The sequence below is a fragment of the Molossus molossus genome, unplaced genomic scaffold (assembly GCF_014108415.1).
Source record: "Molossus molossus isolate mMolMol1 unplaced genomic scaffold, mMolMol1.p scaffold_m16_p_23, whole genome shotgun sequence".
In the NCBI taxonomy this organism is placed as follows: Eukaryota; Metazoa; Chordata; class Mammalia; order Chiroptera; family Molossidae; genus Molossus; species Molossus molossus.
Window position 1 is genome coordinate 23,740,032 of NW_023425359.1, and position 24,236 is coordinate 23,764,267.

Sequence of the window (24,236 nt, forward strand, 5' to 3'; positions counted from 1 at the left end):
TAAATAAATATTTTAAAAAATATAAGCTCCAGAAACACACTATACTATATAGTATGTATTGCATTATAGATTTGTGCACTTGAAGCCTATATAATTTTATTAACCAAGGTCACCTCAATAAAGTCAATAAAAAGACCTGAAAAACTCAAGTTGCATCAGGGGAATAAGTGAATAAATGAATTAAGAGTGAAAAGCTAAGAACAGAGTGTTCTGGAGAGCGGGGTCAGTGGTGCAGGTCTTTGCCCAGCTGGGGGAGGGGACGCTGAGTGGACCCCTCGAGTAGCCGGCCCTCAGGAGAACCTGGACGCAACCACACACCCCGAAGAGGAAAAGTTACCAGGCTACAAAACGGTCTCACAGGAGCAGCCCTTCTTGGAAGATCACTAACCGAATACAATTCAAGTCTCGAGAGCTAGACACATTTCAAATGACTCAGAAATCTTTAACAAGGAAAAAAGACATAACTACAATTTAAAAATCTTATTTTTAAGATATATTAATTTCCCAGGGATCTTTAACATTTCCTTTCTATATAATGCTTTGGGCTAAAAAAAAAAGTTGTCTGATTTAAATATTTCACATTCTCAATGCTCGGTAAACCTTGACAATTCACTGAAAACGATGCCAAAGGGTCACCATAAACTCAGCCATAGGATGTTTACAGACACCTGCTAACGCGAGGCTTTCTGGGGGCGGCTGCACGTGAACACCGGCTGGTGTCACCAGCAGGAGTAAGCTAGCTTAGCTCAGAGCTTCAGTCAAGACAATGAAGTAGGTGAAGGAACAGAAACATTGTTATTTTTATTCCATTTCAAAGATGAGGTGATCACGTGACTCTTGAGTAGACTGAATAAGACTGCCATGGAATAATGAACAAAAAACACTTTGAAGAGTATAAGAGGCCCGTTCAGTGCAATTTCTTATTAAAAAACTCAACATTTAAAACAACATCGGGGGACAATAGGACCTTCCAGGGTGGACCAACAGGCAGACATTGAATAATTTCCTCTAGAACTGCATCTGTTGAACTTCATGACCACTGGACCAAAGACTTCATTAATGCAATCATTCAATTACTACTTAATTGAATGTTTACTATGTGCGCTTTTCTAGATGACTGAAATACAAAAATGAATAAGACTAACCAAAATCCAAGCCCTTGTGATGTTTCGACAGCTCGGGGGGAGTGGGGGCGGGGGGTTCCGGCATGAAATATGTGATACGTTGTTTTGGATGAGAAGGTGAGGGGTATTGGAGAATACACTGGAGTTGTGCAGGGCAGCTGGGGGGGTGTGGGGCGAGGACACTTCCAGCCGAGACTGGTCAGCGGTGAGGAAAGAAGCCACGTGGCTGATGGGGGAAGAGGAGTCTAAGTCACGCAGGAACAGCAGGTGGTCAGGAGGCCTGCCCAAGGCTCGGGTGTCCAGAGAGCACCCACCAGCCACGGTGGCTCCGCTCGCTCAGCCTCTCTCTGGCTACCTCCCGTGCTCCGAGTGACCCCTCTAGTCCATTCCTTCTCCTTCTGTTTCGTATCTTCTCTTTCCTTTCACCTCCAACACCTCCCCTCTCAGCTGAGCACCTTGCTTCCTCATTTCACTGCAGATAAAAAACAGCTGACGCCCCTCAGGGAGATGCTGTGAGCTCTCGGCACCACATCTGCCTGCTGCCTCCATCTCCTCCTCCCACGGACCTGCCTCCTCTCCCGCTCGGCATGAAGCACTGTGCTCCTGCGTGACCTTCCTCCCTGGTCTTCTCTTCCTGCCTGGCTGCAAAGATGAGTTACCGCCTGAATTCTCTCCCACGCGGCCGGCCACACCCTTTCTCCGCCTCCTTGGCTCTGGCCAGTCTCCAGTCCCTGGACCGAGAGTCATTTGTATTTAGACTCACGTCTTTGGGGCTCTCCCTGGGTCTCCAGCGAAATGGCTTTAAGTACTATCTCTACGCTGATGGCTCCCAAATGTGTCTCCAGCGTCACAGTCCCCTCTGCTGCGCTTATCCATTTGCCGAACCTAAGTCCCACTTGGATGTCTAGTGGGCATCTCAACCCTAACACGTTCAGCGTGAACCCGCCCCCGGCTCTCTTCTGCCCAGAGTCTTCCCTGTTTCAACACCATGACAGCCACATCCCCGATGAGAAATTGTGGGATCGCCTGCGACTCCTCACACCTCACACTCCATCTTCCAGAACAGACACCCATTCGATTTTTAGGAAAGATCTGGAATCCGACCAAGCTGCCATCGCTTCTCAGTGACATCGCTTCCCTGCGATCGGCGTGTAGGAGGGTGCCCAAGAGCCACTCTCTCTGCGAAACCTACACCGATTCTCCCGTTGCAGCCTGACCCCTGGCCACGCCCCTCTCCAGCTCGATCTACTTTCACACGTGCTACACAATTCATTTACTGTCTGCCCCCCCCCCAGACATAAAGGATTCACAGAGACAGAAATCCTTTCCTGCACTGTCCCCCAGGGACCCCAGCACCCAGGACACAGCCTCGAGTACAGGAGACAGATCGCTGTGGAGGGAGAGGAGGGGCAGGGAATGTTGGGGTGAGCGCCTCTCCAGCTTGAGTGTGTGTGTGTTTATATGTCATGAATAATGTAGATGCCTGGGTTTGAGTCCAGCCTTCCTGAATCAGAAATTTTGAAGGTCAGACTAAAGAATCTTTATCTTTATCTCACTTATTTGTGGCATATCATGAACAAAATAAAGCTGATGAACAAAATAGACCCAGAGACATAGCCAGGAGTATGGTTCAGGCTGACAGACCTCAGAGGAGGCGGGGGGATGGATGAGATGAACCAAAGAGCTTACATGCATCTGTGTGTAGCCAATGGACTCAGACAATGCTGGTGGGTGGGGGGTGGGATGGGGAAGAGGGTGACTAGTGGGGAAAAAGGAGAAACATCTGTAACAAAAATAAATGAATAAAAATTGAAAAAAAAAAAAAGAGAAAAGAATGCCCCTTTAATGGATTTTCTAGGTAAAGCCGATGCAGGTGCTTTGAGATCACACCTCGCACAACACTGCTTGGGGTACTACCCGCAAGTAGTTAACAGGATGCCCACCGAGTGCACCCCTGTGCTGATAGACGACCCCCCGGGTGCCTCCTTCCTGCTGCCCACGAGTCCCCACAGCTCCTGTCACATTTCATTTCCACTCTTTTTTCACGTCGTGAAATGTGTGTTTGCTACCGTCGCCGTCTCACACCATCCACCCGCAGATGTTCCCTGACACCCCAACCTGCCGAATCTCGCACTGCGAACGCGCTGGTCTTCGCTATGAATTACGTCCTGTGAACAACGACGCGCTTCTGCTCTGCAGAGGTGGAAAGGAAAATGCAGAGAATTTAGAAGAAGTGACCGTGTATGTTAAAAGCTCTCTGAAATCTCCCCCGATCTCTAGCTAACGTGCAAAGGGAAACGCTTGGCTTCTGACCTGCTCCTTTCATCCTGTGTCTTGTTAAGTCAGGGAAAGTGGGTCACAGCACCAAATACAGAAGGCTCGGGGCCCACTGAGCGCTCGCTCGGCACAATGCTCCATTGTCTGGACCCTCCGGGGTTACAGTTACGGCCACCACTCGATTCAAACCCAGTTACACCTGATTCCTACACTTTTTGGATGATCCCCAAATGAGTTCCATCCTATTCAATTTTATAAACTTGTTATCTTCCAACATTGCCAAAACGTTCATGCTTTCTCCTGCCAACAGGGAGTCACTCAGCAGTTTCTATTTGATTTCTTTATTTAACAATATTAAGTGCCTGTTACATATTAGTTATTAAGATACGAAAACACTTTACAGAATCTACAACTCAAAAGAAAGCCAAAAGGGCCAATGAATATACACAGGGTAAATGCACAGCGCTAAAAGATAGGAATTTAAGCCCTGGCTGGTTTGGCTCAGCGGTTAGAGCGTCGGCCTGCGGTCTGAGGAGACCCGGGTTCGGTTCCTGCTAAGGGCACGTACCTCGGCTGCAGTTTGTCCCCGGCCCTGGTTGGGTCGTGTGGGTGGCAACCACTTGATGTGTCCCTTTCATGTCGATGTTTTTCTCTCTCTCTCCCCCTCCCACTCTATCTGAACAAAATATCAAAAAATGTCCTCGGGTGAGGATTTAAAAAATAATAATAATAAATAAATAAAAGATAGAAATTTAAGAAGATCGGCCTGGAGGGTTTGGCTCAGCAGTTAGAGCGTCAGCCCGTGGACCAATGAGTCGCTGGTTCGATTCTGGTCAAGGGCATGTACCTCAGTTGCATTTTGCCTCTGGCCCTGGTTGGGGTCGTGCAGGAGGCAACCAGTCGATGTGTCTCTCTCACGTCGATATTTAAAAAGTCATATAAATAAAGAAGATCGGGCAGCACAGAACCCGGAAAAGGGATGCACGAGCTGTGTCTTGAAGAACGGCCGCGTTGGGCGAAGTCAAACAGAGACAGAGTGCAAACCGGAGGCCTAAGAACAGAACAAGCAAACACGCACGGATTCATTCATTTCTTCCTGCCGGGACAGGGAACCTTAATGGCTCTCCTGTCCAAATCCTGGCTCTACCGCAGACTAGCTACTGTGTGAACTCCCGGTGAGCTCCTGAACCTCCCTATCATTTGGGTTTATAACCTGCCGAGTGGCCAAAATTAAAGGGTGGGATGACGCGGTTATTGTGCAGATTGAACCAGATGGGATGAAGCATCGAAACGGCGCCCGGCATGAGTCAGCGCTTCACAAGTGTTACTTCATTCGTGCACAGTCACTGCTGTTCGCTCGCTGACAATATACTGAGCGTCTGTTACAACCCGAGCTGGGAGGCACGAAGCCTCTTGCGGAGCCACGAGCAGTGTCCGGAGAGGCTATGAGCAAGGGTCACCGGAGAAGTGACAACCCAGAGAGCCAGCAGCCAGAGGACGAAGGCTTCTGTGCGCCGGGCTGGGCTCGGACTTCGTCTTGTGCGTGGTGAGACAGACGGAGAGCTTGTGCTTCAGAAAGAACTCTCTACAGCAGGACGGAGGGGGACCGAATGGATGAACACAAGGCCTGTTCTCTGACCCAAGTCCCTGACCCTGAAACTGGAGAGAACCGAATGGGACGGAACGAAGTCGTATTTGGGATGCAGAATCCACAGAACGTAGTAAACCGCCGGACCCCGGGGGCAGGGAGGACCAGCTAATCCCTAATGCTCTGGGTCAGGCAGCAGGGGAGCACCGGATCCCGAAGGAAGGAATGCACACGGGTCCATACGTGTGTGTACACACGCACGCGTGTACGTGGGTGACGTATGCACACGTACATGAAGACACTCGTGTAAAGACATATACTGTGCACACACATTTACCTTTCCATAGGTCTAGGCTAAAGAGCTCTTTGGGATTTATCACGGGTAGGTAGCTATGGTCTCCCATAAGCGAAGCCAGACAGAGGGTATGACTCAGAGAAACGGCCTGAGGAGAGAGCCCAGGGGACTGCCACTTTTAGGGGACAGGGAGAAAATCAGCGTTAACTGCCTAGGACACCGGGATGGGGGGGGGATACTGCCTGGAGAAACAGCAAGGAAAAGGGCAGAAAGTTACATCACAGGTGAAAAGGAACAGGAGCCTCACAAGAAACATTGGTCGTCAACATGCCAACACTAAGTGTCCGAGGAAGTGTGGTAGGAAGAACGGAGCGAGGATTCTTCTGCTGTTCACTACACCTGGAAACACAACCCCCCTCTCCCCCCGAGCAACCAGGGCGCAGGGGGCCCGACGGCATGAGACACACTCGTAACAAGACAGGAAGATGCCTGGATGTGAATGTTCTATGGGTACTTTTTTGGCAATCGGTTTAAGCTTTCTATGTTGAAATAATTTCAGATTTACGGAAATGTTGCCTACACAGAAGAAAGTGGGGTGACCTTCAGCCCCCTCCGCCCAATGCTAACATGTCACATGCTCGGGCACATCTATCCAAGGCAGGAAGTCACGCAGGTACAGTACCAGTTAGCAACCTGCACACCAGCCGCCGGTTTCAGGTAGCTGATGCGAGGGGAAGGGCTGAAGTCTTTGCTGGGCTGCTGGCCAGAGCAAGATGGAGCTGCCGGGGCGGTGGACTTAAGAGGCTGTTTCTGGGATTCCTTCCAAGTCCATTATCTAGAGAGGAGTTTATCCAAATGGAACCTACGACCATCCGTCTACATTCTGTTTATTTCACAGTATCGTGGAATGCGAGGGCCGGCGGGGATCTCAAACTCGGGGACCTTCCAGGTGGACTGGGGGCACACTTGCAGAAACTGAGGCCCAGAGAGGGTAAAAGTCAGCTGTCAAGGAAAACACAGCCCACTACTGGCAATGCCGGAAACATTCAAAAATGGGATGTTCATACACTGCGTGAATAATTTACATCTTAACGACTTAATCATTTAAATCATAATGCTGACACAAACTACCAGAACAACCCCTTCCTGAGAAGGCCTCTCCCAGGGCATCCTTCTCCCCACAGAAAAGACTCCAATTCTTTCAGCGTGTCCTGTGTTTGTTTGTCTATAATTTTAGCACAGAGGTGGTTCCCTAAACACAGCCTTTACACTTCCTTGCTGGTGAACACGACCTAAAAGGACTCGTGAATCCTCCAGGGACGTGTTCCTTGCGTTCAGTTCTCATGGTGTTGCTGCCGCTCATTCGTTTCTCTGGGGCACTGTGTTCTAGCGCGTGAAATTAGAAACGTCTTCATTTCTCTACTGACGGACACGGTTTTGCTATTATGAGCGATTTGGGGCAGTGATTTTGGGCTGCCCAACTCAGAGTGAATTTCTAGGTCATAAAGAACTTGTACTTTAAGTGGTCGTGTCCAAGTGTTTTCTAAACAACCTGTGCAAATGTACACGCCCACCGTCCGCTACAACTGGCTCCTTGCTCTAGGCCTTTGCCAAAAGTTGAGATTTTTAGGTTTTTGTTTTTTGGTTTTTTTTTTATCCTCACCCGAGGACACTTTTCTATTTTTTGTTCAGATAGAGTGGGAGGGAGAGAGAGGAAGAGAGAGAGAGAGAAACATTGATGTGAAGGGACACATCGAGTGGCTGCCACCCGCATGACCAACCAGGGCCGGGGACAAACTGCAACCGAGGTACGTGCCCTTAGCGGGAACCGAACCCGGGTCTCTCTGTACCGCAGGCCGACGCTCCAACCGCTGAGCCAAACCGGCCAGGACGAGATTTTTAGGTTTTTAAAATGGGGCCCATCTGGTGCGTATGAGGCGGTAGCTCACTGTGGTTTTTACTTGATGTTCTGTAATTACAAATAAGGTTGACTGTCTTGCATATCTATTCAAGTCTTTTGCACAGTTATATTGGATATGATTTTTACTGACACAGAGAAATTTTGTTTTGTTTGTTTTTTGTCAATATTCTAGATTCTAAATTCTTGGGTGGTTCGTACATATGGCGAATATGGTGGCCTTTAATGACCCAAAGTTCTCTATTTCGGTGCAGTCAAATCTATGAAGCTGTCCCTGTCTGCCTTGAGAAACATACCTCTATCTTCAGAGTAACAAGAATGTCAGTTTGCTGTCTTCCTTTCTAAAATCTTTATACATTTTTTTGGTGGTGAAAAGTCTTGCAGAGCTTATCAACTTACATATCAATGAATGATTTTTATAAACTGGGTTACGCTGGGACTGTCCTACAAAAAAAAACATACAGTTTGCCCTGGCTGGTGTGGCTCAGTGGTAGAGCCTCAGCCCGTGGACCAATGAGTCGTGGGTTTGATTCCAGCCAAGGGCACGTACCTTGGTTACGATTCATCCCCGGCCCTGGTCGGGGTCGCAGGAGGCAACCCATTAATGTGTCTCTCTCACGTCGTTATTTCTCTCTCTCTCCCCCTCCCACTCTGTATGAAGATGAATGTAAAAATATCCTCGGCTGAAGATTTTTATATATATATATGTGTGTGTGTATATACAGTTTGTTTACCGTATCGATCTACCATACCAAGGTAACTCCTTAGTCTCAGATGCCTTACGTAAAACTAGTGAGGTCACCTTTTCTACTGTGTATGAACACTCTTCCTCGGGGAGACCATCAGCTGAGCACTTTCGATGAGGAACTTCGTAATAGCAAAATTATTATTATTATTACATAATACTTTTGGAGTTCCATACCCTGGCTCTAGAGTTACAAAACAAAGAAACACGTCTTGAAATTCTATCCAAGTTGTTACTCATGGCTTGGATACATTTCTGTTCCGTTCTCGTCGTCTTCCGTTACGGGGGGAGCGTGTCGGCCCCTCTTACCTGCTTGAACAGCTGGAGGTTCACCGCGGCTTCCAGGAACTGCTTCATTGTACTGGAGCGGTGCTGCACGAAGCTCTCCTCGCAGAAGGTGATGGGCTCACCCTAGCGCAGAGGAAGAACGCCAGGCGTCAAGAGAAAGTCCAGAAGAACCAGCCTCCCACACGTGTCACGAGGAGTCACAGAGCAGCTGTGACACAGAATCAACTTCGAGGTGCTGCAGTCTACACGGAGTCACACAGACCCCCACATAATATCTGGCTTGGAGGCTGGCGGAACCCTCCTCCTCCTCCAAGCCTCTCGCATAGCTTTCTAACCGAAGATCTCTTAGCCTCTTGAAATTGCTCAATTTCACTCCTTCAAAAATAAATCCCCTCGCCCTGGCCAGTTTGGCTCAGTGGTTAGAGCTTCGGCCTGCGGTCCAGAGAGACCCGGGTTCGGTTCCCGCTAAGGGCATGTACTTCGGTTGCAGTTTGTCCCCGGCCCTGGTTGGTCGTGCGGATGGCAGCCACTCGATGTGTCCCTTCACATCGATGTTTCTCTCTCTCTCTCCCTTCCTCTCTCTCCCTCCCACTCTATCTGTACAAAAAAATGGAAAAATATCCTCGGGTGAGGATTAAAAATAAATAAATAAATAAATAAATCCCCTCAAAGACTGAATATCATTAGATTGAATTATGAATATTCACAATAACATGCATATCAAAAAAAAAAAAAACCCAACAAGTCAAAGTAATCTGCTGTTTGTAACAATGTATTTCTTTCAGATCAGAAAAGGGTACTGTATTTAGTTACATTAAAGGGATTTCCTGACCAAATGTTCTACTTCTAAAACGCCTTTTTTTCATAACAATACCTAATATAGAGACCACCAGCTATATGTCAGGCACTATTCTAAGTCACTTACATATACCCTCTAAACAACCCAAGAAATATTACTATTATTATTATTTTACACATGAGAAAACTAAAAAACACTGAGGTTCCATACAACCAGTTAGTCACAGAGTGAGAATTTGAACCAAACCCAGTCTGGGGGAAGAATCAATACCTTCATCGCTTTTCTTCAGTTCATCTACCACATTAGTTTGATCCCACATTGTTTAAGTCTTAAAAAGTAGTTAACTTTGATACAGGCTAAAGCTCTCCACCCTCACCCCCCAACACAAACTGTCCATTATTCAAATCCCTTTCCAACAACTTTAATTAGTTATATTGTTCTCTGTAATTAACCGCAGGTATTTGTCAACTATACCATTGCGTCAGAGTGTTACGTAGTTTACGGTGAGGTTTACACACCAATCCTGCAAGGTAGATGCTGTAAAAACTCTCATTTGACAAATAAGAGGACAGAGATGAAGGAAGTGTGTGGCGTCACACAGCCTGACAAGGGTGGAATTTTCAGCAGGTCTGACTACTAACTCAGTGTTTTTCATTCAGTACAACTTATGTGTCTGGTCAGGGAAGAGCCACTCAGAAAATCAGACCAACATACTTTACCCGTAATTCAGACAGAGAAACAAATATATTTTGATGCACATCTCTTTGAACAATCTAAAACCCTGGCTACAATTCTACATGATAATCATTTTAGGGTATTAAGACAGAAAAGAAATGGTGAGGTGAGCTAGGATCTGCTAAATAGATGAGCTCACTAAAAAAAAACGTTATGAATTGGGGTGACATTAAATCTCCAAATATTGTGAAATTTTCAAGTCCGCATATTTCTCGACTTTCATTTTGCACTTGTTATTTCTGAACTCAGTGCAATAAACCCCGTTGTCTGGTTAGTTTCTTAATGATTTTAACAAGATCAGGTGGTTTAAAAAAAAAAAAAAATGCCCTGACACCATTTATTAGTTCAGAGGTAAATATCTCAATTGTAGAAAGAGAAATAAGGTATCGATATGCAAAAGAATGTGGGCAGCCCTGGCCAGTTTGGCTCGGCGGTTGGAGCATCGGCCTGTGGTCCAGAGAGACCCGGGTTCGGTTCCCGCTAAGGGCACGTACCTCGGTTGCAGTTTGTCCCCGGCCCTGGTTGGTCGTGCGGGTGGCAGCCACTCGATGTGTCCCTTTCACGTCGATGTTTCTCTCTCTCTCTTCCTCTGTCTCCCTCCCACTCTATCTGAACAAAAAATGGAAAAATGTCCTTGGGTGAGGATAAAAAAAAAAAAAAAAAAGAATGTGGGCAATATTAGCTCAAGGGACTAAAAGAACTAAAACCAAAAAGTCAAGAAACTGGACACAGAACATGTTTTACAGCATGCTATTTGGGATTTTCAAAGACCTTTGTGATACCTTTTTAAGGTGTGGTGTTAGAATGTTGGGTTTTTCCCCCCATCCCAAAGAACTATTAAAAAGCACATTAAAATCTCGACGGAAGGCAGGCTCACAGGTTTGTACCGCAGGGCGTCCCGGTAGGATCCGAACAAAGCAGCCTGAGCCCGGAGAAAGGCCCTGGCCACTCCATCCCCCGTGGCGGTGGACTGTTTCTTCAGTTTGTTTTTTAGGGCCGAGACCTGCAGGACAGAGAGGAACAGTTAAATTAACACCTCGGAAATTGGTCCAGCGAGGTCCGAACCCAATCAGCAGGCACGCCGCGGTGTCTGCAGGTCAGCCCCAAACTCAGCCTCCTCCCTGGCAGCTTCCCCCTTTACCCGCCGGAGCACCTGCTGGTCCGCTAATTGAAAGGAAGGCAGGGACTCAGGCACAAGCTAATGCAAATTGCTTTATGCTCTCTTTTCCTTTTTCTTTTTTTTCCCAAGGCCTCTTGACATAAATAAGCTTTAATTATTTTACGGTAAACTGCTTGCGAGCCACTTTTCTGCAGATTTTTAGCAATTACAACATGTGTCGACTGGTCTTAGAGACGAAACGGGGTGGGTATCGCGGTGTCCGCTCTGTCTGGCTGTTTACCGCGGGTCCTCCAGGGTCACTTCCCACTGCGGTGTGTGTTCGGAAGCCTCACTTGCACCTGGAAGTTTCCAGGCGTTTGCGGAATGGTGTTGAGCATCATTAGATAAAATGGGGCAGGAGGGTAAGGTGACGGAGAGCCTGCCGTGCGTAGAGAATTGGACGTCACGCACATGTTGCGCTGTCTCCTTTAACCTTCTGGTCTCCTCAGAAACGAGTTTCTGTGGCCCTGGATGCATGATGAAAGGGGACTCGCAGCTGTGGTGTGCTCACTGGATGCTGGTCGAGGGCAAAGCAGATTCAAACCCGGTTCCACCCAGTTCTTCCCACCACCACGTGTAGTTTGAGTTCAGTGTTACCGCCTCTGACCGACTCACCAGATTCAAGCATTCATGTGCTTCAATTATGCCAGTTTCTATTATCTAGGGATTGGCATAATTGTAAAAGGCACCCACATTTGTTGTCATTGTTCCTACATTTCCGTCCTTCAAGTTCAAGCGCCGTGTGTTTTAAGGAAGGCGTACTATTGAAGACCGGCCCTCACGGAGATGGTCACACTGTGTGATCACACTACTGATACACACTCTTATTTCTTGAGGGCGAGGTGAGGTGACGTGAACCCATTCATTCCTTTCGCACGTAATAGAAAAACACTCCGCACACTTGGAATACGGTGATGCTAAATTTACATGGGGACAGCGAGTCATGTAACATTTCTGTTTTAAGGAAAGAAACAGGAGACAAATTCTGACCGGATTGGATTGCTTCCCTCACGGAGCACGCTCTTATCCTTAGGAGACTGCCCAACAACAAAATAATGTCATTTTATAAACACACACACACACACACACACACACACATGCAAAGAAGGAATATTTTCATTTCCTTACAGGAGCGGTCCTGACTACCCTCCCCAATGATGATTGTGATTGAAGTGTCAACCTGATTAACAATTCAACTTTGAATAATGCTAATGAGGGATGAACGCAGCACCCTAGGAAAGACCGGCTCAACAGGTGACAAACCTTCACAGGAGTGACATTTTCCAGGGTAAAGTCATAGTTCCTCTGATCTGATCAAAGGAAGAGACCCCCATTGGGTCCAATTAGAAGCATAGTTTTGAGAAAACTATTGGGTTATGATATCCATCATCTGTGCACAAAGGCCTCTGCCATACAGGTCTTCTCCCAGTAGCTGTGGCCTCTTCCGTTTCTACCTGGGCTCCGTAGATTCAGCTGAAAGGCAGGAGCTTCCTCCATGTAGCCCACAAAGTGCATGCGCCGGAACTCATATACAATAGGAAGTTCTGACTGTTAAAACCCAACCTCAAAAAGGCCACGTTTTTAAGTGACCTACCCATTCAAACAATAAACACAGCTGAACGGTGCAAAATAAATTTTCAGACTTAACGTCCTCTATTCCGAAGTCTGTGATAATGTTATTTTTTATGACACTTCAAATGTCTTTTAAACCAAGCCGATGGGAATGACTAGCATCTGTGTATTTAACCCTTATCTCCCAAAACGGCTTCTAACGGCAGGAGTGAGACTCTGGTCTTTCCAAGTATTATAAAAACCACAGGATTGGGCTCTTTTTATTTATCTATTTATTTTTATTCTCACCCAAGGACATTTTTGCATTTGTTTTCAGAGAGAGCGGCAGGGAGAGAGGGAGGAAGAGAGACAGAGACACACTGACATGAGAGAGACACATCGAGTGGCTGCCACCCACATGACCCCAACCGGGGCGGGGACAAACTGCAACCGAGGTCCATGCCCTTGGCAGGAACCAAACCGGGGACTCCTGGTCCGCAGGCCGACGCTCCAACTGCTGAGCCAAACCGACCAGGGCAGGATTGGTTATGTTAAAATTTTACTTTAGAAAATATATATTTTTAAAATGTCACGCCTTGTCCCTTTGCTAAAGAAAATTCCTCCAAGGGTGTTTTTCTCGAGAACATGAAGGGAACGGTTCGGTTCTCCACAAATCGCGTGTTCTGAGGAAATCACAGCCCACAGGCTCACAGAGACTGCAGGCAGCCGGCACCACCCTGACTCTCCAGCACCCCGAGTCCTCGGGGCCTGCCTGCAGCTCAGCGTGACCAGGAGATTCATCCCACCAGCCCTTCCGACCAAACCAGTCCGCCAGCCACCGGTCCGTAGAAATTAGGAAATACTAGTTCTCGAACCCTGCGCTCCATACGGTAGCCACGAGACACCAGCCCACGAGATGTGACTGTTCCACACTGAGACCCGCTGCCAGTGTAAAATGTACACTGTGCCCAGCCGGTGTGGCTCCGTGGTTGAGCGTCGGCCCCGCACCAAGAGGCCAGGGCACCGATCCCCAGTGGGGGGCGTGCAGGAGGCGGCCCACCGATGTTCTCTCATCGATGTTTCTACCTCTCTCTCCCTCTCCCTTCTTTCTCTAAAATCAATAAAGACCAAAAAAAAAAAAAAAAAGTACAGTGGATTTGAAAGACTCGGTACCAGACAGGCCGACTACCTCCTGGGAAGTTCATTTTGCTGACGGGAAGAAACAAGAACCTCTGAAATAGCTCAGGTTCAATCAGACACACTGCTCACGTGAATTTCGCCCGTTCCCGTGGACGAGGACATTTTCGGCTGCGTCTGTGGTTCCGACGACACTCCTGCTGGACAGCGTCCTACCACATGAGCATCGGCTCATTTCCGGCGGCGACGGGAGACAAACACGCCGGGCAGGGAACAGGGAACATCTTTCCTCGGCGTGTTGCTACATGATTTCAGCCTCTACGCCTGCGAGAAGAGTCTGCCGACGACGCGGGGCGGACCGAGCCTGTCGGAGACCTGACGGGCTCCTGTTTTCAGAGGCCAGAGGGCGGGCAGGGGAGTTTCTGAAGGCACCGCGGACCGGGCAAAAATGCCACTGACTTTTAAAGCCAGTTGTAGATGTGAGGAGGTGAGGCCAGTACGAAATGCTGAGGACTGGCTGTGTGTCTGGCATCTGGATGGGGTAAGTCGCCACCAGCTCTCACTGCCTTTGCGGTGCTATCAGCTTTTAGCCGTTTTCCTCCGTAACAACAGCGGCGTCTCCTGGGCGACACTGGTCTGGGAAACACTATTTCCTGCCACCACCTCCAAGCTTCCGGGTTTCGTGGGAGATAAGCATGCATCGCCCCGTGACACCCTAAAGCTTATACGCACATCTTACTGTCACTGAGAGAGTGCGTGACCTCGGTTGATGGCTATAATCACACAGCCCTATTATGTGATACTGACAAAGCGAGAACTGTCTTCTCGTTTTAGTCTAAGAAAGTCAGTAATCCTCAGTCACCCATGGCTCACATTCACTTCAAAACTGGCATCGTGCCCGGTCGGTGTGGCTCCGTGGTTGAGCGTCGACCCTGCACCGAGAGGTCTCAGTTCGATTCCCGGTCAGGGCACATGCCCAGGTTGTGGGCCCGATCCCCAGTGGGGGGCGTGCAGGAGGCGGCTAGTCGATGTTCTCTCTCATCGATGTTTCTCTCTCTCCCTTCCTCTCTACCATCAATTTTTTAAAAAACTGACGTCACATTTTGTCACATTTTTCGGTCTGCAGATATTTTTGAGATACAGTCAAGTGTTTTAGTAGAACGAAAACACAATGCAAGTGCAGAAAGAATTTCGTCAGTGACATAGGCTGAAAGGTCTGTGAGGCCGCCACTCCTTCCGTACAGCGACACACTGCCCTCCTGGGGCCTGTACCCCGGTTCCAGCATGTGGGGTTCACGGTTCTCCCCTGTTCCTCTCAGCACTACGTGACTACGCAGGAAGGGAGGAAATGACCTGAGCACACATGGCAAACAGGTACAAGCGAGCGACGTGCCACCCCGTGCGGAATCGGGGTGATGCAGTCCTTCCGCCAACGGGGGGCGGGGGGGGAGCACTCACGCTGGGTTTTTCTGAGAAGTGGTGTGTTTTTCTCTCACTTGACTTGGAGACGCAGCTCTCAGGAAAGAGAAGCTAACAACCAGGCCCAGAAATGTTCATTTCACTTCTGAGGCTCGGAGAGAAACGTCAGGGTCAAGACAGAAGGGACACGCAAGCGTTCAGATGTCACACGTAGACGACCGACCCCTCCTGAGACACTCGCGACGTGTGTCAATGCCTCCTTTTACCTAACTCAGCGGTGCCCCAGACACGATGTACATTTAGGAAAGTTCAAGCTTCTAAGAACCACCTGCTTTAGGGAAAAAGAGAAGTTCCAAAGGTAACATCTCCCTGAAACGTGTTCACCATTCTTCATACGCATCACGTATCAAATCCCTACGCTTCTTGAATCCTTCTAATGTTCGGGTTCTTTAAGAAACAAAATGAACCGTTCCTTCTTAATATTGTTTTCTAACAAGCTGCTATTCAAGGATTAAAACAGTCACCTTTCACTTTTACTAAACGAAAAGCAGATGAGTCCCGTTTCTCTGTGTGTTTAAATTACCTATCCAAACCTAAAGAATATGGTGTCACCGATGACTCTTTCCTTCAGAGGTAGCTCAACCCTCGACAATCAGAACCGCACTGTCCCCACCTCGAGCCCGGAACCAGGCCAGGGTCTCAACATCCACGTCCGCTCACCCGGGCTCTGGAGGAATCTGTGGGTCCCCCTCCACGCTGCACCCTGTCCCCCCGGCACGGGCACTATGCCACCAAGCCCTCCAGTTTGACCTCTGCTGGGGATTCCAACTCTGCCCACTTTTCTCTAAATGCCTCCTCTGTCAAGTTTCAGCAACTACCATCTCTCACCTAGACGGTCTCCTAACCAACGTCCCGGCTTCATTTCTGACACCCCGGGATCTTCAGAACCCAACGCAAGGTTATTAGAACTCAAGGTGAACCCCATTCTCCTCGGCTAAAAGTCTCCGATGAATTTCCAGTCAAGTCCAAGGTCCTTAACAACAACGGCAGGTCCTTGATGACCTCGCCCTGCCTGGCTCTCTGACCTCCTTGTGCATAAAACCCTCTCTGTGCCCGGACTTCTTCTGTTTCCCGAGGTGGCCACGCTCGTCCCCGCAGAGCTCCGAGGGTGCTGCGCACCCCTGCATTGCGGGGCTCCCTCGTGCACACCTCTCTGGCCCGTTCTACAAGGGGCCTGGACCCCCTGAGGATGCTGGACCACAAAAGGCGGGTCCGGCTTTGCATCCGGCAAGGATGGCTACAATTATTTTCACTTTAGCTTACTTAGGACAGAAACGGCAGCCAGTCTAGCCACCCCCACTCTCCCTTCCGTTGGTAGTAGAAACCCCAAAGGGTTGACTGATGAGGGGGAACCCGGCTATTCCCCAGCTTGCCTTGAGGTGGCCATGCGCCTGGGTCAGTCGAGCGGAGAGAGAGCCCAGGAGAGCAGCCCCTCCCCCTGCCCACTCAGCTCCTGGACAACCCCGGCACGAAGCAGGTGCTCAATACACAGGTGCTGAATGAGTAAATAAGTGAATTAACGCCCCATCCCAGGCACACTTCTACACTAGTGTCTCTAGTTAAGTGGAACAGAACGGAACTGATTTCAGAGTTCACCAAGTCACTACGGTATCAGCAAGGTCTGGGGGGTTGATTATGAAAGGGCTCACAATGTCACGCCCACCAGGTCTCTTCGCTCAGGACAGAAAGGACTGGAAACAAAGTGGGATTATATCCTCGGTAAGAAAGAGAAGCATGCTATGAAGATGAGACACTGAAAAAGAAAAGGGACATTAGCAGAAAAGCGAGGCAATTTAGTTGCGATGAAAAGCCACGAGAAAGCTGAGGGGCTTCTGGGCACTTAAAATTAGTAAGAGCAACAAGCTGTCAATCAACTTGCAAACGGCCGAAGTGCTGGAGGCATTAAGGGGGAAAACCCGGGCGACGGCAGCGAGGGGGACGGAGTCTCTCGTTCCCCTTAGAGAAAATACGGATCTTTGTAGTGGTTGGAAGCCCAGTTATTGAAGGTGTCGCGTTTCTGTGTTCTGCTTTTGTATCTAAGGTTTACAGTTTAAAAGTACACACCAAGGGGATTGTAGGAAAACTGGCACCGTCTCTAAGAGCTGACTTACAAATAGAAAACCTCCTGCGGAATCACATCTCTGGGCTGTACCGAGAGAAGGGCGCGGCTCAGACACCCAGCGCCGCGCGGAGAGGACCAGCTGGCTGCCGTCGCCGCGTGGCCGTCGCTTGCGGAGCGAGGAAATAATCACGCGCTCCCAGCCACAGGGGTGTCTGTGAAGCATGCGTCCAGGTTCCTCCTCTCGCGACCGTGAACGTCAGGTGAAAATATCCTTAGAAAACGGTCCCGGGTGGAACTCCAAACAGGGACTGGAGAAGCAACTCCTATGACGAACGAGCAAAGAAACACAGCCCTGTCTCTCCCTTCGCCAAGCGCGGACCGGTGGCCTGCCGGTCACAGGACAGGTGGCTCGGGCAGAGCGCGTCTGGGGGCCCGAACTGCAACAGCGGGACCACAGGATGGAGAGCGAGACTCCGTGTCTCTGGGGGGCCAGATGAAGCTGGATTTGCCTCCTAGAGTCTACGCTAGTCAACTAGAAACAAGTTCTCTAACTTACTCTAGCACCCGAGCAGCACTGCTCTCTTGCTAAGCTGAACCTGTACAAATTTCTGGGGCCTCTATTTACTGCAAAACACAGCCGAGGTGCGGCAATCCTAGAGCGAATATTCTCCGGGCCTTTTTTCCCGCTTCGTAACACGCATTATGACAATCTGACATATTAAACCTTCAGTTGAGCCCTGGCCGGTTTGGCTCAGCGGTTAGAGCGTTGGCCTGCGGTCCGGAGAGACCCGGGTTCGGTTCCCACTAAGGGCACGTACTTCGGTTGCATGTCCCCAGCCCTGGTTGGTCGTGCGGGTGGCAGCCACTCGATGTGTCCCTTCACGTCGATGTCTCTCTCTCTCTCTCTCTCTCCCTCCCACTCTGTCTGTACAAAAAATGGAAAAATATCCTCGGGTGAGGTAAAAAAAAAAAAAAAAAAAAACCTTCAGTTGAGATGAGAGGGGGAAAAAGCCAATGAGTTAAATACACCCATGGACTCTCTGTATCGTTGTGAGGGTTCACGCTGTGTGCAGACTTACATTTTTTTACAGCGAATTTAAAAATTCTCCGAAAAAGCCAACTCTTTTCCAAACTTATCACCTCGCCAATGAACTCACTTGAAGGTAGCTATCAAACATAGTATTTGCACTCAGAGTTCGGGGTGTTTTTCTCTAGTTCTTTGGGCTGTTAACGATTTTGGGTAATTCAGAGCAAGGTGTGTCTTTTTTCTACCACAATAAAACCACCAGCGACGCCTCCGTGGAAGGCTCGCTGGAAAAGGCACAGCGTTTTAAGCGACTCATTTTATCACACAGTCTCTTCCATGCTTCAGGAGTGACATGTGCTTGATACCAAACGTAGCCATCCTCCGCAGACTGTACCGTGGCTGACAGTGGCTTGTACCACAACTCTTAAGCGGACTGTATTTTCTACACACCCTCATACTAGAAAACAGAAAATCACTGTCCAGTACATTATATATAACATGAGACTGAGTGATGACGCAGTGCAGAAAAGCCCAGTTTAAATCAAACAGGTCACCGTGAGCTTCTCCTTGACGAGACCAGGAAGGAGCGGGAGCCGAGTATTAAATCTTCAAAGAGTTCCTCCTCGCGCTGCGCACCACGGTCACGAGAGGGACCGCGGCCTGGGGTCGCCGTGCAAGTCTGAGGATCGAAGCCCGGGTGACCTAAAGGTCTAGAAACGGCTTTAGCAACATACTCCCTGTGCCTTCACCTTCCACACAGGGATCAGTCTGCTGACCTGTCTCAGAGTCGATCATTTCTTACAGTTTACTGAGTTAAAATGATTTAAAGACAGTGAAGCAATATGGGTCCAAATTCACTTTCCTCGTAATGAATATTCAAATGCATGTAACGGTCAGATGTCAATTCGAACTTACTTTCATCTACCAGAGTTACTTTATCATTGTTTTAACTTAATAGTCACATGAAGACAGATTTCCTAAACCTTGTTATAATTCTCATTAGCTCAATTTCCCAACAAGTGGGTCGGCTTATTTATGTTTGAAATAACAATCGTCTGAATTAATTTTTAAAATATCAGGGATGATAAAAATTAAAATGAGCAGCAATAGCTTAGAAATACAACATTTTAAATTAGGATAGAAGTGAAACTATATTTGTGCATATATTTATTTCGAATGGGGGGGTCTCAATAGTGCATTTGCTTAAATTAAAATGATCGCATTTGAGGTTTCAAATGTTATTATTTAATCAAACTGGTTCTTCCCCTTCACACATGCACATTTAAAAACGTAACACAATAACACTAACTTCAACTGATAGTCTTCAGAGCCCTAAAATTTATTTTATTTCAAAACACTCAAACTACATATGCTTGAAAGTCTCCATATTTGGTACAGCCCATAAAAACTAAAATCACAACGTACTCACAGACAAAAACTGCGACAGTATGTTTTAATGGAGCGACTGCTTTTAAAAGTTATTCCACGTAATAATCAATATCGTTAAAATCACTCCCAATAAAATTGGTGTTTCGTTTTCTTTTAATGATCCAAATCTATAGTGAAATGATGAAATCGAGAAACAAGTGTTCTTGTCAGAAGACAGGAAGCTCGTTTTTCCCCCAAAACAAAGGGCTCCTGGACGCTCGGCCCTGATTTATTTTTCCAATTTTAAATTCCTTGAGTAACGGAACTGCTACTGGCAGGGCCGTATTTCTAACAGTCAATAAATCTAAAATATTATGTGTGAATATTGGAATGAAGCCATTAAGAAGATTACAGCATGCAACACAGCAGAGCGCCCACAGGAAAAAAGACGAGTAATTCAGGACAACTGTGACCACTGACCTTGGAACAGCCAGGACCACTGGTCAGGCTGACACCGTAATGGGGAGCACATGCCTGCCGAGCCGTCCAGGCTGTGGGCAGGAGTGAACTGCACGGCCGCGGGATTTTAAAAGGCCCCGTTTAAATATCAGTTAATTTATTAACTAAGCAAACAACACCAAGAGTCCTCTTTTTCAGGCTTCGGGTGTATTTTATTAACTCAAATCTCTCTCTCACACACACACACCCTAAAAATAATCAGTCAAATCATTTGTGATGTTTCCCATCCTTGAAAAGATTGACATTGATAGGAACGTGAACTTGATACTTGATCATATTTCCTACAGAGCTGCAGGAGGTAGCTTTCGGCAAACGGACTGACGATAGAGGTCAATTTAGGCGAGAGGGTTAAGCAATCATCTAAAACATTTTTAAGAGAGGGAGTACACACTGAAAATGTCCCCTACTTGTGCTAAAGAGTCCTAGGGCTACCGGAAAGCCATTCCAAGCTCTTCCCTCTTCCTGTTTATAACCGGTGGCCCTGTGCCCCCCCCCCCCCAGTTCTATCCACACTGCCTCGCGAGGGGCCTGCCTCTGAGTATTTTCTGCTGTTTCAGTGACGTCTCGTTAACGCTACTCTGAGATTGAGCCTCGTGACATTTCACATCTCCAGGCTTTTTCACTGTGTGAATATTCTTTAACTCCTTCACATACGCAGCTAAATGTTTTCATTTCAAGCTAGGAAAGGACTACTTCTTAATTAAAAGAGAACCGCCCATCAAAATAATTAAAGTAATTTTTCTCCAAGAAAGAGGGAGCTACCATTAAAGTGGACTATACAAAGGTTATTGTGATACAAATAAAGCTGATTTCGTTCTCATTTTTCTTTCCTCTTTCTTCTTCTTATTTAAATAAACACTCCTTAAGGCATGGACAGTCGGAAATGCATGCACAGAAGGAAAACGTTCTTAAAAGTTGGAACTTTATTGTCATCATTATTTCTCTATCCAATGAAGGGGACTTTGATGGATTTCCAAATGAATAACTCTAATCATTTCTAGCAGCTTCTGCAAAATTTTTATAATGAGGCAATCTAGTTATAATGAGCTAAAAACATAATATAATCCTTCACTGACTGGGGTTTGGATTTGTTCGTACGTAGCATTAGGTTCACTATAGTAGGATAAAGTCGTCCAATTTAATTTGCTTCAAGGTCAGCAAGTGTTTGGGGTTATTTATTTATAAGCACAAACAACCTGATTTGGACTTTAAAATCCTATTTTCCTACCACTACCCATAAAAACAAGCTAGTTTAGTTTTACTGTATTTTTTGAGCTTGAGATTTTTTTTTTTTTTTTCAATCCCATTTTCAAACTCCCTAACAGTGATCTCAAAGTACTTGCAATATTATAGAAAAATATATTCTGGAGGTCTTTGTATTATTCCCAAATTTTAATATACCTGAAAAGAATAAATTTTTTTAAGGGGCATTATTTTAACTCAGAACTATGTTAGAAACATATTTTGAAACAACCACTGAAATATATACAAAAAAACAATACAAGTCTACATTTTTGCCCTGTTGTCAGAAATACAAAGGCTATAAAATCCATTTGGGGAGACTATTTAACATAAAATGCAGAATATATTTTATTATAAGCTGCAGACACACATGCGCGTGCGCGCACACACATACACACGCACACACATGCACACACACACACACACACCCCTTGCAAGATCAAAGACCAGGAGAGAATTGGCACTTAATTTATCAGCCTTTACAGACAAAAGACAGTTTTCGTCATTTCAAAAGGATCAGATGTCTTTTATGACAAACCGGGCCCGCAGTTTAATTTACAAATAGAATTCTAAGGGAGCTGCTTTGCCCTGCCGCCGCCGGGCCCGGCCGGCGCAGGTTTTCATTCTTGCGGCCCTCAGCGGGATCGAGAAGATTAAAAATAAAACTGAAATAATTTAGAGAAAACAAATAAATGTTTCAGAAAGTTGAGGGAGATCAAAGGCAGAATTTTCTGACCCCAACTGTACACGCATTTCTTATTATATTGACCAGTGCCATCAGACCATTAATTAAAAGGAACGGTGCTGGCAGGTGGCGGGAAGCAAAGCCGATAATTGGCTTCCTTCTTTTTCCTTCAAAAACTCTCTCATTCTTTTGCAAGACATGCCACTAGGCAGACAGCAATGCCTACTTTGTAACGTAATGATTAAGACGAGATGAAGAGTCGTGCGTTTAAAGGAAGCTGCGCCTAATGAATGCACCGAGCTTCTTAATTATGATCCTGCTTTTCCAGCGGGGCCGGGACGCTCCCTCCGCCTCCCCCTCGGCCAAAAGGTAAAAACAGCAAATGTGGAGCCACATGGCTTCCTCAGACACACTCAAACCCTTCACTGCAGAGTTTTTAAAAGTGGGGAAATCACTCTCAGTCATTCCGGGGTGCAGGAGAAAACACATATATATGGATCTATGGTCACCACAAAATACCCTTCAGACTTACCACATCACTCGGGAGGTTGTTCAAGTCATTATATGGTGATTCTAAAGTGTTTGTGTCAACATTTAACATAACCACATCCTCCAATGATTTATTTCTCACTCTCTGTTTAAAAAACACAATTACAAATAAACATCTTAGTATATTATCTTTCCAAAAGCTAACACGTTTAGAAATGTAGAAAAACAAATTATCTTAATGCATTAGACTTGGGAGAAGAAAAGAGGAAAATCCTACATTATAAAAGAATATAAACAACTTTGCTCTATGAGAAAAATAGTTCGTATACAATCACTCGAAAAGACTGGGTAAAAATGCTTAAAATAGAATGTTTGCGCATCTAAACCTATGGATTAAGTTTGGAGATAATGAATATAATGCAACTACCAAAGAGACAGTACAAACAAGACTTACAAAATAGGCATAGCTATGTTAACCTATGAAAACTTACACGCTTCAAGTCTGACCACTTGAATTTCAGTCCTATGACACAGAAACATGTGTCTAGTTCTGTACCTATTTTTAGCCTACATCATAGTGCAGGGCTAACATAAACCAACTAAAGTTTAAAGTAATAAGTCTTTTCTTTATATTTCCATTTCAATGTTATGTAAGTTTATGATGATGACTGAAAGTCAAATCAGAAAAAAAATGACAGAGAGGGCAGTAATATGGAATTCATTGTTAGTAATAGTTATCCCATGAATTTCAATATAAAAGATCAAGTTTAATAGCCTATCAGATTACCTATTTGATTTATTTGTTTGACAGTTTAGTCAGTTGGTCAAATTATCTCAATATGTGTACAAATAATAGCGAATTAGAATTTCATCAAATTTTTCATCCTTAAAGAAAAAATATTTACAATTTATATTTCCTATTTAACCTAATATGTATACTTAAATTATATAATTCTATTAGTCTTATTTAAATGATAGCAAATAGTGTTATTCCCTAATGCAATTAAGGTGCTCATTAATGAAAGGTATTCACCAAATCAGAAATCCATAATTGTATACGCCAACTAGCAATAGGTCAATTAATTTCAGCATAATATTCTTAAAGTGGCATTCTAGAATAAGAGTCAGTTTGGAGAATTATAAAATACTTTACATTTTAAATTGGTCAAGACAATTTTTTTAAGTTGGGCAAAACTAAAATTTCTCTGATTCATTTAGAACTTCAAATCTCTGCATATGAAGAAGAATTTTACATTTGCTAGGGAAATAGTAGTCTTTCGTAGGGAATTCTTATGTGTTAAGAAAGCCATAACGTCTATTCAGAATATGGACTCACAGGGGACCCATGATTCTGAAAATCGATCTTGTAAAAGACATAATAATTCAAAAGTAAGACTCAGAACATGGCCATTTCTAAGAAATTAACAGAGAATCACTTAGAATAGTGGTACTATGACAAAAACACTCATAACTCATCTCCTTTTCATGTGCACATATGTAAACAAGGTTTCCATACATAAATATGTAGTTACCTATAAATTACCACATAACTACAAAAATAACCTATTGTATAAGTAAAAATATATATTAATGGCATTTTTGAGGGAAAACTACGTCATAATTTTGATTTCTATCTTCAAGTGAAAGTTGTTCTTTTAACAGAAGTTAATCCATAAACCTGACATATTTTTAAAAAAATGAAAATAGCCTTGAATAATGGCTAAGTAACCCCAGAATGTTTTGTGATGA

At 46.0% G+C, this 24,236-nt stretch overlaps 1 protein-coding gene across 7 annotated transcripts in view; it reads right to left on the reverse strand.

The window, feature by feature from the left end:
* DENND1B (DENN domain containing 1B) overlaps positions 1-24,236 on the reverse strand; it is a 135,098-nt gene that overhangs the window by 32,197 nt on the left and 78,665 nt on the right. For 6 of the 7 annotated variants that reach the window (XM_036277337.1, XM_036277334.1, XM_036277333.1 and 3 more), the window contains 3 exons: positions 22,531-22,632; positions 10,647-10,772; positions 8,257-8,358 (listed from right to left, as the gene is read on the reverse strand). In XM_036277337.1, the coding sequence (XP_036133230.1) occupies positions 8,257-8,358; positions 10,647-10,772; positions 22,531-22,632 (330 nt within the window). The remainder of the gene's footprint in view (positions 1-8,256; positions 8,359-10,646; positions 10,773-22,530; positions 22,633-24,236) is intronic. The other variant, XM_036277339.1, reaches the window with a different exon arrangement.